This window comes from Mirounga angustirostris, unplaced genomic scaffold (assembly GCF_029215605.1).
Source record: "Mirounga angustirostris isolate CCGP_5_RB_7025 unplaced genomic scaffold, mMirAng1.0.hap1 SCAF_7, whole genome shotgun sequence".
In the NCBI taxonomy this organism is placed as follows: Eukaryota; Metazoa; Chordata; class Mammalia; order Carnivora; family Phocidae; genus Mirounga; species Mirounga angustirostris.
The window spans coordinates 53,645,161-53,663,418 of record NW_026991715.1 but is presented as its reverse complement, the minus strand read 5'-3'; the positions used below and the strand labels follow the sequence as shown (position 1 = coordinate 53,663,418).

General features: G+C 37.0%; 1 protein-coding gene across 8 annotated transcripts in view; it reads right to left on the bottom strand.

Annotated features, from left to right (window-relative positions):
• Positions 1-18,258, bottom strand: part of RAD17 (RAD17 checkpoint clamp loader component) — a 34,733-nt gene that overhangs the window by 15,984 nt on the left and 491 nt on the right. For 3 of the 8 annotated variants that reach the window (XM_064596194.1, XM_064596196.1, XM_064596198.1), the window contains 10 exons: positions 16,813-16,916; positions 14,060-14,314; positions 13,460-13,543; positions 9,194-9,350; positions 7,714-7,850; positions 7,180-7,232; positions 6,974-7,099; positions 6,813-6,882; positions 4,525-4,650; positions 455-566 (listed from right to left, as the gene is read on the bottom strand). In XM_064596194.1, the coding sequence (XP_064452264.1) occupies positions 455-566; positions 4,525-4,650; positions 6,813-6,882; positions 6,974-7,099; positions 7,180-7,232; positions 7,714-7,850; positions 9,194-9,350; positions 13,460-13,543; positions 14,060-14,314; positions 16,813-16,854 (1,162 nt within the window). In that variant the 5' untranslated portion in view covers positions 16,855-16,916. Of the gene's footprint in view, positions 1-454; positions 567-4,524; positions 4,651-6,812; positions 6,883-6,973; positions 7,100-7,179; positions 7,233-7,713; positions 7,851-9,193; positions 9,351-13,459; positions 13,544-14,059; positions 14,315-16,812; positions 16,917-17,766; positions 17,811-18,120 lie in introns of those variants that run through there. The other 5 variants (XM_064596195.1, XM_064596197.1, XM_064596192.1 and 2 more) reach the window with 4 other exon arrangements.

Here is an 18,258-nt window from a genome sequence, read left to right as displayed (position 1 = left end):
ACCATTTCCTGACTCCTTAATATATATCAAGCACTGGAATAAACACTCTACAAGTATTAACTCACTTTCACACAAGTCTGTAAGAGAGGTTCTCATATAAAAGGTGAGGATATGCAGGCACAAAATGATTGTCATTTGCAAGATTATTCACCAGTAAACGGCAGAGCCAGGATTTTCACCCAGGAAGTCTCATCCAAATTAACTTTAAAAAGTAAAGTAGCAAACCACATAAATCAATCAGGTTTTGTCTCAGGTACACAGATATATACAATGACATATTCACAGGGGTGTGTGTATGTACGTGTACATACATGATTTTATAGAACGGTCTCAAAAAGAACAGTAGATGGAGATATATATCAGTAAGTTAAAATGTTTAGTTTGATTCAGATTCATGAACAATTAAGAGAAAGTCGCCTACACAATGCAGTAAGAATTTATCTTTCATAGTTACCTTTTGAAGAAGAAAACTGGAGGCTGTTTATTGCACTTCTGATATCACCAGAACATCCTTGACAGAGCAACTCTAGAGAACTTTTATCAGGGATAATAATATTTCCTCCATTCTAAAATGAAAAATATTAAAGTTTAAAAAACTAGTTTCTAAAACCAAAAAAACACTCCCTCATTCTCTCAACTAAATGAAAAAGTACATTAGAATCTTTTAAAGATGCTAAAAAGCTTCCATGTTAAACGCCAATCTGCTCAGAAAGTCAATGATTTATCATAGCTTAAGATAAATTCAAGAGTATAAAATAATTTTACTTATTTACTTGGACTGTTATATTTTGAAGTTCTTACTATAATATATATCCATACATATATACGAATTATTACTCCCTTGTCAGTTCAAGTATAAGACCAGAAAAATTTATCTATCCCTCTCCACCTTAAGAAACTCCTAATGGTTTACTGACAACATGACTTAAGTTGAATCCAGGTCATGATCTCAGGGTCCTGGGATTGAGTCCTGCAGTGGGCTCCATGCTCAGTGGGAGTCTGCTTGAGATTCTCTCCCTCTGCCCCTCCCCCTGCTTGTGCACACATGCACCCGTTCTCTAATAAATAAATATATCTTTAAAAAAGATATATATATTTGTGTAGAAGGAAAATTCCCTCCAAAGTGTCTCTAACAATTACTAATTTTAATTTTTTTCTTTTTTTTTTTTTAAGATTTTATTTATTTGACAGAGAGAGACACAGCGAGAGAGGGAACACAAGAAGGGGGAATGGGAGAGGGAGAAGCAGGCTTCCCACCTAGCAGGGAGCCCAATGTGGGGCTCGATCCCAGGACTCTGGGATCATGACCTGAGCCGAAGGCAGACACTTAACAACCGAGCCACCCAGGCGCCCCTAATTTAATTTTTTCTACCAGTGGTATGTGAGAGTGCCCATTTTTTCTTTATTTTTGGCAATCTTGTTTATTGATCTCTTAAAACTTTTGCAAACTGATACATGAAAAATGGTGTCTGGTTTATTTATTTAATTTATTTTTAAAGATTTTATTTATTTTTTGACAGAGCAAGACAGTGAGAGAGGGAACACAAGCAGGGGGAGTGGGAGAGGGAGAAGCAGGCTTCCCACCGAGCAGGGACCCCAATGTGGGGCTCGATCCCAGGACCCTGGGATCATGACCTGAGCCGAAGGCAGATGCTTAATGACTGAGCCACCCACGCGCCCCATGGTGTCTGGTTTAAGTATTAATTTTCTTTGATTCCTAGTAGGGCCAAACACCTCTCATGTTTATAGCCATTTGTATTACTCTGTGTATTGGCTTCTCTGTTCTTAGAATTTTTATTGATTTATTTTTTTAAAGATTTTATTTATTTATTTTTGCGAGAGAGCGAGCGAGCGAGTGAGAAAGCACAAGAGGGATGAGGGGCAGAGGGATAAGCACACTCCCTGCTGAGCAGGGATCCCAAGGTGAAGCTCGGTCCTGGGACTCCAGGATCATGAACTCAGGCAAAGGCAGATGCTTAACCAACCGAGCCACCCAGGCACCCGTTTTTAGCCTTTTTAGGTAGGCACATTTTTATATATTCATGTGTTAATACTTTGTTACATAACTTGCAAATATTTTCTTCCATTCTCATGCTTGTCTTTTAACTTAGCTTACCATGCCTTCTATCATTTCCTAAGCTTTTCATTTTTTTGAAGTAAATCCAATGTTTTTAGGGCTTTTGTTTCTTACTTAGGAATACTTTCCTTCAAACCAAAGTCAGTACTTTTTCTTAATACTATTCTCATTTTGGGGCACCTGGGTGGCTCAGTAGATTAAGGATCTGCCTTCCGCTCAGGTCATGATTTCCAGGTCCTGGGATGGAGCCCCAGGTCAGGCTTCCTGCTCAGCAGGGAGTACGCTTTTCCCTCTCTTCCCCTCTGTCCCTCCCTACTGCTCATTCTCTCTCTCAAATAAATAAATAAAATCTTAAAAAAAAAATACTATTGTCATTTTGGTTTTTGCAATAAGATCTTTAATCTACCTAGAAATTATTATTATTTTTCTAAAGATTATTTATTTTAGAGAGAGAGAGTGCATGCGCAAGGGGAGAGGGGGCAGAGGGCAAGATTCTCAAGCACTGAGCGCACAGCCCAATGCAGGGCTCATCTAAGGACCCTGAGATCATGACCTGAGCCAAAATCAAGTCAGAGGCTTAACCAACTGAGCCACCTAGGCGCCCCTAGAAATTATTTTTGTGCATAGTATAAAGATGCAACCTTATGTTTTTCCATATGGATATCCAATTGTGCAAATACCATTTATTAATTATAATAGTCTCCTCTTTCCCCAGTGATGTAAAATACTATTTCCATTATACAGAAAATTGCCATTTACACATACTGATCTATTTCTGTGCTGTCTTACTGAATCCTTCCTTTTGTCCGTTACTGTGTCAATAGTACACAGCTTGTAATATTTATAGTTTTACATTATGTTCCAATACATAGACAGCAAGTCTCTCTTCATTATTCTTTTACAAAATTTTCTTGCTCGTATCTGTGAATTTTCTCTTCCAAATAAACTTCGTTTTTATTGTGAATACATTTCTTTAATTTAAAATTGTTTCAAGAAGAGTATTTGTTTTTGAAAAATTCTAGTTTGGATTACTTGCCAAAAAGGAAATGTAATTTTTTTTTTAAAGATTTCATCCATTTATTTGAAAGAGAGATAGTGTAAGAGAGAGAGCATGAGTGGGGGGAAGGGCAGAGGGAGAAGCAGACTCTTCATTGAACAGGGAGGCTGACGCAGGGCTTGATCCCAGGACCCTAGAATCATGACCTGAGCTGAAGGCAGACGCTTAACGGACTGAACCACCCAGGTGCCCCAGGAAATGTAATTTGAAATTATGATCCTTGGTAGCTGAAGGAAATACCATGGATGTTAATCACTTTGAACACACAAATGTGGTTGAAATGTGTGATCACACTTTACATACTTAATGATATTACAAAGAATAAAGATCTTTTTTTCTTGTAAAAACAGAAAAACATCTAATTAAACTCAAAAAAGCCCAAACCTAACATACTCACCATTCTTTCTTTCAACTAGATCACTTAAGATGTCAACACTCTTTTTTAAATCATTAACTGAGCTACAGAATGCCAGAGATTAAAATGTTTTGATTTTCCTCTACCATCATTATCATCCTTGGAGACCCCAGACAGTATCTCAACATTTGATCTTATAAAAGCTTGAAAGACTTGAATAGTGTGCTGGTTGTTGCTCCTGTGATGTAACAGTATCAACAATAATATCAAAAGTATACTAGTTCTAGGGGCACCTGGCTGACTCAGTCAGTAGAGCATTTGACTCTTGATCTTCGGGTTGTAAGTTCGAGCCCCGTGGCGGGTGTAGAGGTTATTTAAATATTAAAAAATCTTAAAAAAAAGAAAAATACTAGTTCTAACATTCTTGCAGGTCCATTAGTTAAGGTACAGCATGTTAACTTGGTAACAAAAAAGTCACAGTATCTCTTTTTACTATTCCAACACAACTTGCTAAAGTGAATGCCATTTGCAATTTAACTACTTAGTCTTAAAAAAAAAATTTGAGTTAATGTGTTAAGGTGCTATGGTGTTGATTATTTTTATTAATGCTCAATGTTTCTTTAATAAATATTTAAAAGCTGTAATTTGTAGTTATGCTCCTGGTACAGAACGTAGTTTGTTTCTTTTTTTTAAAGACATTAAAAAAAAAAATCACAAGTAATCCTACTATCCAGAACCAATCACACTCAGCATTTTTATGTACTTTCTTCTAGTACGTACAGGTTCAAGTATATATGTGCATTCTGCTGTTACTGAAAATTGTTTTTTTTAGCACAGTGAAATGGAGTGAGAATGAAACTGCAAACCTATCTGATACTTAATAGTTGTGGGATATTATGCAAGTTATTTCCCCCCAAAAGCTGTTTCCTTATCTGTAAAATAGGGATTATGTACCAATTTTGTATGGTTGTGGTGAAATTTAATAAGATCAGGTATGTAGGGGTGCCTGGGTGGCTCAGTCGGTTGAGCGTCTACCTTCAGCTCGGGTCGTGATCCCGGGGTCCTGGGATCGAGCCCCGCATCGGGCTCCCTTCTCGGCGGGAAGCCTGCTTCTCCCTCTCCCACTCCCCCTGCTTGTGTTCCCTCTCTTGCTGTGTCTCTCTGTCAGATAAATAAATAAAATCAAAAAAAAAAAAAAAAAAAAAAGATCAGGTATGTAAAAATACTTTGCATAGTGCCTGACATTTATCAAGGGCTGAAGACAGAATTTCTATTGTTAGCATTGTTAACTTCATTTATTTATTTAAAGTAATCTCTACACAGAATGAGGTCACAGCCCTGCGATAAAAGTTCCACACTTCCAAATGAGCCAGCCAGGCGCCCCTGCATCTTGTTATTTATAACTTGACATTAAATTGTATTTCCTCATGTCACTAAATATTCTCAAAACACTAATCAATTACATGATACCTCACCATAATAACTGCTCCCTCTATTACTGGATTCAGTTTCTTTCTAATTTTTCACTATTAATAGTTTTTATTTATTCCACTAAGTGCTCTACATAATTTTGTTTAATCCTCAAAGCAAACTCTCGCTTGGAGATTTCCCTCAGTTACTATGATCCAAGTGATGCAAAAAAAAAAACCAAACCCTTACATTTCATGCAAGATCTAGTTGATCTGTAGTAGTAGGGCCTCTTAGAATCATGCTGCTGGGAGAAGTTCCATCAATTTATTTTAACATTATGTTGATTTGAAAGATAGAAAAAAAAAAAAAAGATGTATTAAAAATGACCGCTGGGGGGCGCCTGGGTGGCTCAGTCATTAAGCGTCTGCCTTCCGCTCAGGTCATGATCCCAGAGTCCTGGGATGGAGCCCCGCATCGGGCTCCCTGCTCACTGGGAAGCCTGCTTCTCCTTCTTCCACTCCCCCTGCTTGTGTTCCTGCTCTCGCTATCTCTCTCTCTCTGTCAAAAAAATAAATAAAATCTTAAAAAAAAAAAAAATGACAGCTGGGACGCCTGGGTGGCTCAGTCAGTTATGCGTCTGCCTTCGGCTCAGGTCATGATCCCAGGGTGCTGGGACTGAATCCCTCATCGGGCTCCTTGCTCAGTGGGGAGCCTGCTTCTCCCTCTGCCTGCCTCTGTCTCTCTGACAAATAAATAAGTAAAATCTTTGAAAAAAAAAATGACAGCTGTTTTATAAGAATATTAATATACATAATACTACTGAACTGTACACTTAAAAATGGCTAAGATGGTATAGTTGATAATACTGTATAACTACTTGAAAGCTGCTGAGTAGATCTTAAATATTCTCACCACAAAAAAGAAATGGTAATTACATGAAGTGATGGAGGTGTTGTATAATACTATAGCGGTGATCATTCTGCAATACGTAAGTATATCAAATCAATGTGCTGTACACCTTCAACTTACTAAACTTAAATAATATTATATGTCAAGTGTATCTTCATAACGTCAGAAAATAAATGGTTAAGATAGTAAATTTTGATGTTTCTTACCACAATAAACATACTATTAAATTAAAAAAAAAAATTGACAACAGGACAAAAGTAGAGTTGGACTGTTGATAACTAATGTACCTAGATGCCAGGAAACAGTTTCTTGATAATAGACACAATTTATAGCACTAAGCCAAGCAAAGGGAAATTTACTTCAATGTGAAAGAGAAAGCTAGGTTTAATAATAGAGAAAGGGATTTTTTCTTTTTTCTTTTTTTTTTTTTTTTTTAAAGATTTTATTTATTTATTTGACAGAGAGAGACATAGCGAGAGAGGGAACACAAGCAGGGGGAGTAGGAGAGGGAGAAGCAGGCTTCCCCGCGGAGCAGGGAGCCCGATGTGGGGCTCGATCCCAGGGTCCTGGGATCACGACCTGAGCCGAAGGCAGACGCTTAACGACTGAGCCACCCAGGCGCCCCTTTTCTTTTTTTTTTTTTTTTAAAGATTTTATTTATTTGACAGAGAGAGATACAGCAACAGAGGGAACACAAGCAGGGGGAGTGGGAAAGGGAGAAGCAGGCTTCCCGCCGAGCAGGGAGCCCGGTGCGGGGTTCGATCCCAGGACCCTGGGATCATGACCTGAGCCGAAGGCAGACACTTAACGACTGAGCCACCCAGGCGCCCCAAAGTTAGGGATTTTTAAGATCAGTATTTCCTGCCTTTTCTAGAATGATAGGCCTGACAAATGTAAACAAATATTTTAATTCTAAAAAGTGAAATAATATGTTTCTAACTCCAAGTGTGGCTTTCTAAAATTACAATGTAAGATTCAAATTAATCAGTTCTTAAGAGACTTACCTTGTTAGCTTCCATTGTCACTATTCGATTAAGAAATTTCATCATAATTGTTGGTGCCACAGGGTTAAAACTGTTAAAAGTTTTATAAAGAAAGTGTTTAGATGATCAACTTATAAATATAACATGTATGTGAGCATTACAAGCAGAAATTTCGTTCTTACCTAATGTTTGCTATAGCACACTCTTCCTGAATTTCTTTGGGAAACAGTAACCTTTGATTATTATCTCCACTGAGACTGTCAGAAATTATAAATATTAGAGGACATCGACCAGTGTGCACATATTTCCTAGAATAGAGTATAGCAATGTTGAAATATAAGCTATTGCCATTTTATTCAAAGTTTGAGAAAATTTCACTGAAACTCACCTGAGAATTTCATGTAAAGTATGAGAATTTCGATAAAACTGGTTAGGTAAATCCTATTGAAAAATGATAAATATTATTGTTTTATTATTGTATAAATTTATACAAGATTCATATTTACCATATTAGGGAAAAAACGTTACCTATTCAATGTATTGCAACTAAAACTTTTACAGAAATTAAGGAAAACGTGAAAAAGTAGATGTCCAAACAATAAAATCTATCAATGGGAAACCCAATTTTCAATCAAATTTCTTATGATTACTACTAGTCACAGTATTGTCACTAAGACATAATTTTCCAAATTATTTCTTTTGCTTTTCTATACTGAAGGCATTAAAATTTTAAATTTCATTAACCTATAGCTACTCTATTCAAGTTTACTGAAAAAGACCTGAGGTTTCTGCTATCACCGAGCTTTTACATTACGTTTTATCACTATTAATACTATGGAGAGAGTTAATGGCACTATCAATAAGATATATCTTGCAGTTATTTACTCAATAGTTACACCAGGATCTCAAAATTTGTCCATACTTCAACCAGAATTATCCTCTTATCAGTTCTTAGTTCATCTCCAAGCATTTGTAGTTTGTTATACTTTGTTGCTCTTAGTAGAAACTCTTTAAAAACTGCTATCTGAGACTGGTAGGGAAATACATGGAAACTGGATTCTGAAAGAAAACATATTTAACACTTTTACTTTCAACATATTATATATATATCAAAATTACACATACATATATAACACACACATATATGTTACTGAATATATTTGCATATACCTGAAGGAGCTTACAACATTGTAGATTTTTCTATTTAGGCAAAACTGTACAAATTTTTTTTTTCAAGATTTTATTTATTTACTTATTAGAGCGCGAGCAAGAGAGAAACAGCATGAGAGGGGAGAGGGTCAGAGGGAGAAGTAGGCTCCCCACTGAGCCGGGAGCCGGATGTGGGACTCGATCCCAGGACTCCGGGATCACAACCCAAGCCGAAGGCAGTCGCTTAACCAACCGAGCCACCCAGGCGCCCAAAAACTGCACAAATTTAAAATAGGATATTCATTTCAAAAGATAAGAGTCATCATGGATCACAGTGAATTTTCTGTAACAATGAATGTTAATATGGAATTAACTGACTTTAGAACACAGCTGTCAATGTAATAGTTACACAACTGGTAAAAACATTTATATCTTTTTTTTTTTTTTTAAAGACTTTATTTATTTGACAGAGAGAGACAGCAAGAGAGGGAACACAAGCAAGGGGAGTGGGAGAGGGAGAAGCAGGCTTCCTGCCGAGCAGGGAACCCGATGCAGGGCTCGATCCCAGGACCCTGGGATCAAGACCTGAGCCGAAGGCAGACGCTTAACAACTGAGCCACCCAGGCGCCCCAAACATTTATATCTTTGCCTCTACAATGAAAATACTCCAAATGAGTTGTGTTGATGATGAATCAATTAGTCAGACTTAATCCTCAAAGAATCCCATTCTCCTCTACTAGAAGCAAGCTTCCCCTCTTCTCCTGAAAATACTTTTCTGAAACTGGGAAGTATGAAAGAAAATGGTCTCATATAGTTTAATCTGATTGCTACTCTCATTTTGTGAAGCTTTTGATAGTGGGCAGATGCCAATCTAGCATAGGGGTGACAACATATATTTTCTCACAAAAACATATACCCAAAAGGATCTTAGGCATCTCAAGAATATAGATGGGGAATTCATTTCAAACCTCCTTTAAACATACATAGACTTTAGGGGCGCCTGGGTGGCTCAGTCGTTAAGCGTCTGTCTTCGGCTCAGGTCATGATCCCAGGGTCCTGGGATCGAGCCCCGCGTCGGGCTCCCTGCTCTGCGGGAAGCCTGTTTCTCCCTCTCCCACTCCCCCTGCTTGTGTTCCCTCTCTTGCTGTGTCTCTCTCTGTCAAATAAATAAATAAAATCTTAAAAAAAAAAAAAACAACAAAACATACATAGACTTTTCCCACTATTTCCACTACCTTCATAGCAAATCTTACCAGGATTAAGTATCTCCTTGAAATCATCTTTTTGGAAGTCTGGTAAAATTGGATTAATCCACTCTTGTACTTGAATACCATGCTCCTTTGATAGTATTTTTATAGTTGTTGTTTTTCCACATCCAGGAGGACCTGTTATTAATAAAATAGACCCACCCTAAAACCAAAAACAAACATTAATCAAAAATCAAAATCACTGCTAGAATATTATGTTTGAATTTTCTTTCAAATATAAATTACTTCTATAAATATTTATTAAATATCTGGTATAAGCTGACTAAATTTTACACTGATGTTAGCTGGATTATACCATCTTTAGATAAAAGAGGATAATCTTATTTCCTAAACTTTAAGCATAACTTCTGATAGTTCTTCAATTCTTGCATTATGTCCCTCCCAAGGACTACTTAGTAGTCAAAGTAAAACAACTAAACTTCAGCTAGATTAAGGAGGTAATGTCTGAAACAAGTATTTTTAGAGGTTACCTGAACTCAAAATTCAATCTTAATACAGACCTCTTTGGATTATATGCTTTAATATTAAACAAGTATAATATTCTTATGGGAAGATGGTAGTTAGGATATCAGAATCTTTAAGAAATGTGTAATAAGAAACATATTTTCCAGAGACAGAACTCCAAAGAGAGACTAGAGGTGGCAGGTCACAATAATTATCTCCTCGTATAATAAATCTGATAAAAAAGTTAAAGCTAAAAAAAAGTATCAGGGGAAGATGATTTCCTACATTCCCTGGTGGGCTATAATCCTTGCTCAACTGTTTACCTTTGCTAATATAAATAAGGGCCTTCTACGTGGCCCCAGAAGACAACCAGTCTCACTTTTTAAAATGTATGAGTGCATGAGTTATAGTGGTATCAGCCATGACTTTAATGATTCAATAATATATATTAAATATGGTATCTCTGAACAAAAACAAATAGAAAACAAGGTTATATACTGATGAGTTGACGTAAATGTGACCAGAGGAAGACCATTTTGCAGGAATCTAACCCCTTATTTCTCTTAGAACTATGACTCATTATTTGCTTATTGTTTCTAGTAACTTTACAGGACATACCTAATGTAAATAATGAGAACTGACTACTTCCAAGCAGATTACTTTTAAAAAAAGAAAAGGAAGATCAAGCATGGGCACCCATGTATGTTTCTTATACAACAGAATCAAGTGTCTTGTTTTTTGACACAGTGAGTAGAGCTACATAGCAAAAGTTTTGCTTCCAATAAGAGAAGTGCGAGATAGTCTATCAGAACACTAAAACATGAAGACTTCTGTTAATATTCCCATCATTTACATTATAATAGTTTTCTTTTTTTAAAATTGAAGTATAAATGGCATATGGCATCCTAATAGTTTCATATGTACATATTTTTTCGATTCTATATTTTTATGTCATTAAAATATTCTAAGTCTAGTTATCATCTGTCACCATACAAAGTTACTGCAATATTACTGACCATATCCCCTATGCTGTACATTTCCATCACACTATAACAGTTTTATCATATTTTGAAGATGTTGCCCTGAAAAATTAAAGTCAGTGTATATTTTAAGTACTTATGATAAATTTAAGAAAAAATAATTTTAGCTTGCCCATAGAAAAATCTACAAGTTATCAAATTTCTTTTTTTTAAAGATTTTATTTATTTGAGAGAGAGAGACAGAGTGAGAGAGGGAACACAAGCAGGGGGAGTGGGAGAGGGAGAAGCAGGCTTCCTGCTGAGCAGGGAGCCCGATGCGGGGCTCGATCCCAGGACCCTGGGACTATGACCTGAGCCGAAGGCAGACGCTTAACGATTGAGCCACCCAGGCACCCCTCAAAAATATTTTTGAATAAAAATGTCTTATAATTACTGTTATCATTGAACTTTTGTATAATAAAGAATATTATGATTGGTGAGAATCTAACTTCTTAGAGGGAAGAAGCTTTTATTTTCTTAAAGATTTTAGGTATTTGTCCAAGAGAGAGGAGAGAGTGCGCACAAGCAAGGGGAGCAGCAGGAAGAGGGAGAAGCCAATTCCCCGCTGAGCGAGAAGCCTGATGCAGGACTCAATCCCAGGAACGCTGATCCCACAACCCCTAACCAACTGAGCCGCCCAGGCGTCCCAATAAATAAAATCTTAAAAAAAAAAAAATCATCACCATTTCACAATTTTAACAAAATAACTGATTCAGGCAAGGACTGAAAATGGACACTAAAGCACTTATGTGAAAGACTGCTGGGGAACTGGACATTTAACATTGTGAAATTATCTCTATGCCCATAGATTATGTTGCAGTTGCAAGGGAAAATTTCTGACTATTATTGGGGCGCCTGGGTGGCTCAGTCAGTTAAGTGTCTGCCTTTGGCTGAGGTCATGATCCTAGGGTCCTGGGATTAAGCCCCTAGTTGGTAGGTTCCCTACTCAGCAGGGAGTTTGCTTCTCCCTCTCCCTGCCCCCAACTCATGCTCTCTAATAAATGAATAGAATCTTAAAAAAAAAGATTTTTGACTATTATTTCCTTAACTTAGTGATCAAACGTAACATGAAAGACAGCAGAAGAACCAAACATATTTTCTGATATGGTGTAATATAAAACATACACCATGACCTAGAAAGTATATATATATTTTTAAAGATTTTATTTATTTATTTGGGAGAAAGAGACACACCAAGAGAGGGAACACAAGCAGGTGGAGTGGGAGAGGGAGAAGCAGGCTTCCTGCAGAGCAGGGAGCCCGACGCGGGGCTCAATCCCAGGACACTGGGATCATGACCTGAGCCAAAGGCAGATGCTTAACAACTGAGCCACCCAGGCGCCCCGACCTAAAAAGTATTCTTACAAAAATGTTGAACTTGAGTCTAATCAAACCCTTGATTCAAATTTCCAGGCCACAGGAAATGCAAGGTAGAAGAACAAGTTAGTCATCACAATGAGGAAACAACCTGACAAATCCATAATGTGAGAGTTCTATATGTCACCTGGCCTGGACTCTTCAGTAAGTCAATGTCTTAGAGAAAAAAAGAGGGTAAAAGAGAATCATTCTAGATTTTAATAGCCCTAAGAGGTGTAAGAATCAAATGCAACATGTAGTCCTTTATTAGATCCTGGTTGTAACAAATCCACCATAAATGACATTTTGCAGACAAATAGAGAAATGTGAATATGAAACGAGCATTAGATAAAATTAAGGAATTAATTTTGTGGGGCGCCTGGGTAGCTCAGTCGTTAAGCATCTGCCTTCGGCTCAGGTCATGACCCCAGGGTCCTGGGATCGAGCCCCGCGTCGGGCTCCCTGCTCCACGGGAAGCTTGCTTCTCCCTCTCCCACTCTCCCTGCTTGTGTTCCCTCTCTCGCTGTGTCTCTCTCTGTCAAATAAATAAATAAAATCTTAAAAAAAAAAAAAGGAATTAATTTTTTTAGACAGAATAATGGTATATATCGTTAATTAGGAAAAATGCCTTATTTAAAAAAAAAAGAGGCATACTGATGTTTCCAGAAGTCTGACTAAAATGTCACATATTCATAATTGAATATTTAAGAGTGAAAATGATGGTTATATAATAGGCATAAGAGTATTCATTTATTATTCTACTTTCCTTTATGTTTGGAGAATCTCAAAGTTTAAAAAGAGAAAGAATATTCTAGCTTGGAGGCTAAAAGTAATTACAGAAGTAGGAAGTGAAACAAAAAACATCTGCCTTAAAATGAATGATGACTGTTTTAGGCTGTATTTAGTACAAAAACTAATATGTAATTTGCCTGCTTGCTTCAGCATGAGATAATCTGATGTGCTAAATATACTAGAACCCTAACTGGTTTATTACGCTTTATGATGATGATGAGACATAAATGGGGAAAAGAAGTACAAGTAAAGGAGAAAACTCAAAATCTCTGAGTCTTTTAGTGAAGTTTGTAGTAGTAAATCAGAGACTTTTTTATTATAGGTGATCTGGACTTAACAGAGTCATCATAAAAGTTTAACTTCTGGGTGCCTGGGTGGCTCAGTCGATTAAACATGTGACTTCGGCTCAGGTCATGATCCCAGAGTCCTGGGATCAATCCCCACACAGGCTCCCTGCTCCGTGGGGAGGCTGCTTCTCCCTCTCCCTCTGCCTGCCGCTCCCCCTGCTTGTGAGTACTTTCTCTTTCTCTGTCAAATAAATAAATAAATCTTTTTAAAAAGTTTAACTTCTTACAACCAACTGTAAATCAGAGGAACATTTGATGTTACATATTTTAAAACACATTTCTTATTGAATTACCTGTTTTGGTTGCCCTTCTAAGACTTTAGCTTTTAACCAGGTTTCAACTTCTTCAATTTTCTTTTTATGCACAGCAAGTTCATGCTAAAAATTTCAAGTTTAAAATAAAACATTTTAACTCAAGAATTTTTGGTATAGCAGCACACATTAATCTAAATTAAGCACTTTTAATGAAAAAACTAGCAAACAACATGATACAAGAATTAAAAAGTCTTTGCTATTACACTTCATTTTTTATATTGAAAAATTCCGTTCTTAAAACTGACACCATTGTATGAGAATTTGGGGCAGGTTTGGAATTACATAATTTTTTAAAATCCTGAAATACATTTTGGGAAGGGAATAAACAGGGAGAGATATTACACTTAAGAAAAAAATAAAATTCTATATTGGGATTAAATTAAATCTATGACAAATAACCAATGGTACAATTTCAGAATAACTTGAGAAATGCTGAGTCATGGAACATAAAAAAACTAGGAATTACTGTTTTTTTTTAATTCATTCAGAAAAATATTTTATGAGTAATAATCTGAAAATATACATTCCTCTTCTTCCGGAAGTTAAATTATGTGCACCTGTTTGCATCCTTTTTAGTACCTGAGTTTCTGGCTTGTATTTATCCACCCATGGTTCATTTTCAGACAGATACTCTTTTGAATTTTCTAGACCATAAATCTTTTCTGAGGAAGATGGCTCTTCTCTTTTTCTAGCTAGAAATCTGCTACTTTCTAATCTGGAAGGCACATTTTTCCTTCTGTGACTTGAGTTATTCACACCTAATGATGTGGCAGTAATAGAGATGCCTGTAGTCTCTGAAAAATCATCAAATGATGGGTCTACCCAGTCTGTTACCTGAAAAAAAAGAAAGCATGTAAATATTACATTATCTACATCTGTTCCCCATATAAGTAAATTACTCTACAAAAAATATATATATATTCATATATCTGCAACATTTTAAATCAAAACCTCACAAATTAGTTCTTTAAATAAAGCTGGCACTATATGTATTATTTACTTCATAGTAGGTACATATGCATACTTGTCCACTTAACCAGGGTAATGACAAATGCCATATAAAGGAATATAGAATACAAACTTAATTCTTTTTACTAATTATAATCTTCCTAGTACAGAATAGGCTGATTCTTCTTAAGCTCATTTGTAGGTCTGAAACACAAATATTAAAATTATGTGTCAAAAAAGAAGCAAAACAAAGAAATAAAATCTTATTTTAACCATATATAACCATAAGAGTAAACCTTCTGCCTTGACCAGGTTAATACATTCACAAACTAAGAACCATTGCATATATCCAAATAATCCCTATCAGCTTTAGGACTCTGAGAAGATAGAGCCTAATAATCCTGATGCTACGAATAATTTGTAATTATGACTTGATTTTATTTCTCTTCAGCCCACTAAAGCAAATAGTACTTTCATAAAAGGGAGGCAGGCTTTCCAGGGAGGATGATTTGTTTCCCAGATTTGTCTAAGAAAACAGAACTGGGATAATAGAGTAGCAAAATCAGTGAGTTCTACTTCATGTTCTTCTGGTCTACAGAAACTGCTGATCTCTCCACATTTCCCTTCATCATTACCCTTTCTTTAGAATCCTTTGTAAGGATACACAGAGAAAGATGATGAATTAAGCAGTTTGAACCTAAAAATACTTGGAAGTATTAAAAAGGTTTTTTTAGTAACTAAAATTTTTAAGATGAATTTTCTTAATATTCCTACAGTATAAATCTAGAAAAACCTAGCTTAGTACGTGACTTTTGAATTCCTTGGCTAGCTAGTAAGGTGGAACCAAGATTATATTTTCCTTGAAGAATACTCAGCCATAGTTGTGAACCATTTATTAGACAATGCTAAAGAAAAGCAAGTTGGGGAGTAGAACTATTTCAGGAATGAAAGTCACACTTCACTCCCCCTTTAAAGACAGAAGATAGGAATATTATCAGTGAGTAAAGAAATGAAGACCTATGGAAAAAAATTTCAGTCATAGCCAAATAATTCATTTCCTCTTCTTCAAAAGACTGTCTATAGTACTACAATTTTGGCTCTTTGCTTCTAATTTTAAGAGTTTAGGGGGACCTGGTTGGCTCAGTCCGTTAAGCATCTGCTTTCGGCTCAGGTTGTGATCCCAGGGTCCTGGGATTGAGCCCCACCTCCGGCTCCCTGCTCAGCGGCGAGCCTACTTCTCCCTCTCTCTCTGCTCCTCCCCTCAGCTCCTGCTTGCTCTCTCTCTTTCTCAAATAAATAAATAAAATATAAAAAAACAAACAAGGGGGACACCTGGGTGGCTCTCAGTTGAGCTCCGACTCTTGGTTTTGGCTCAGGTTGTGATCTCAGGGTCATGAGATTGAGCCCCGAGGTGGCTCCATGCTCAACACAGAGCCCGTTTAAGACTCCCTCTCCTTCTGCGCCCCCTCCCCCCCCCAGCTTGCATAGGCTCTCTCTCTCAAAATAATAAAAAAATTAAAAAAAATAAATCTTTAAAAAAAGAGAGAATATGTAAAAATACCATGTTATAGTAAAACTTTTGATAGCAAATCTGATCTTGCCATTCTGATCTGTAAGTTACTTATACATTTTATAGTTTTATTTCTTACATAAATGTGGACTCCTATTTACTGGGAAAAAAACAAACAGCAAAGTTTAATAATTTACTTAAGATCAGAGAAAAATATGACCCACCAGTAGGAAAATAACAACCCAGCAAATGAGCATGATACACACTGACCCCCATCCTACTCTACCACTAGCCTTGCTGAGAACTGGCACACGAAAACATATGATTTTTAAGAGGCAGGGCTTGTGGTTAAGCTTTATTTTTATTCATCTGTTTTTTAAAGATTTTATTTATTTATTTATTTGAAAGAGAGAGAGACAGTGAGGAGAGGGACAGAGTGGGAGGGAGAGAAAGGGAGAGAATCCCAAACAGACACCGCACTGAATGCGGAATCTGCCACAGAGCTCAATCCCATAACCCTGAGATCATGACCTGAGCCAAAACCAAGAGTCAGATGCTCATCAACTGAACCACTGGCGCCCCTTATTGTTACACTTTAACGCTAACTATGACTCATATGTTTCTCTTTCTTCTATTGATCTTTCATTCCAGAGTTTTCAGCCTTTCTTTGTGACTGGAATTGCAAACACCTTTTTAAAAATTAAGGTTGTGCTTTTAGTCATTTCACGACTTATTATTACAATTTTTAGATCACCAATTACAACAGATACTGGACATTGTTACTTTGATGGCAATAACAAGTCATTAAGAACATACACAAAAATTACCATTCTTTTTTGGGCAATTATTACATGGCCATTTTAGTGTATCATACCTTTGTGGAAGATACCTTTGGTCTAAGAAAAGTTTTTGACATTATAAACTTTAATAGTTCCCATCCGTAGTATACAACCTGTAGTACATTAAAGTATAATTCACCTAAGGAAACAAAAGAAAAAAATGTCAAGTTAGGAAAAACTATAAAATAGATGTAATATAAACTGATATAATCCACAGTATGATAAAGGCTCAAGAACTAATGAGATCACATAGTAAACATAAAGAAGTCAAAATGCTAAAATAAAGTTTACTTTTAATCACTATAACTGTCAATCCACATGTGGTGGTATTAACAGTCTTTCATACGGACTCAAGAACATATTAGAGAAAACAGAAAAAACACCTATTCGACATTCTGTAAGAAAATCAGACAATTCTATTTGTGCAGCTTCTATGCTGAAAGTTAAAATTTCCCTCATTTTAAATCACAGTTCCAGGGTTTTTTTTCCCGCAAAATTTCAAAAAAACTCACCATGTAACAAATTCAGACTTTCACTTACTTTGGCAAAAACTTTAAATCTAACTGTATATTTCTTTGTAACTCTTTTCCTTACTTGAACATATTAGGAAATTTGGGGGCAACACTCTTTTCCGACTTCAATAACTCTGCAATGTTTACATAAACTAGTGAATTCACCAGTTTGAAGTGAGCTCGAAGCAATGCTTTTTAAGGTCCGCAAACTTGTAAACTGGAAGGTGTATTGAACTTTTAAGGTTTGGATGCACATACGGTATATAACGTGCAAAAGCCTCCATACACGAAAAAATAAATTGTACACACACACACAAACTATTCACATTAAATAGATTTTTGCTTTGGAGATTCAAAGAGATACATGGGTGGAAAAAACACTTATTGACTAAATATAGTTGGCAGGTCGAAATAAAAGACGCAGACTTTTTACGGTTAGGACTGCAGTCGCTCTTCAGAAACAAGACTGACAATTACCTCCTTTAAAAAAGAAGATAACTGTCCCGGATGATGTCAGGTTCCTGAAATGAGACGTCAGAGGTAGAAAAGACCTTCAAGAAGACTTCTAGCCTACCCACCACCCGCCCTCACACACTGCACTGGGGATACTAAGCCCAGACATTCGTCCAACGTAATGCTACCAATCAGCGCAGCGAGAGGAGCTCGCATGTCCCGACTCCAGGCCAGAATTCTGCACCCCCACCCTCTATCCCCAAATGGGATGGGCAGGTCGGGAGGAGGAGCGAAGAGAGCTCGGGAGGCGTTAAGGCAGAGATGGGTTCGCGTCTCTAGAACATACACAGACCAAAGCCGCAGCCGCGGCGGCCTTACTTTCCGGGAGCTTCATCCCCTCGTGGGCGGAGAGAAGCGAAGGAGCCAGGCTCTGCTCCAGCAGAAAGGCAACCACCCGGCCCTACCCGGGCTCAGCGCCGAGCCTCTCGGAGGTCCCGCCTCCCGGGGACTTTCTAG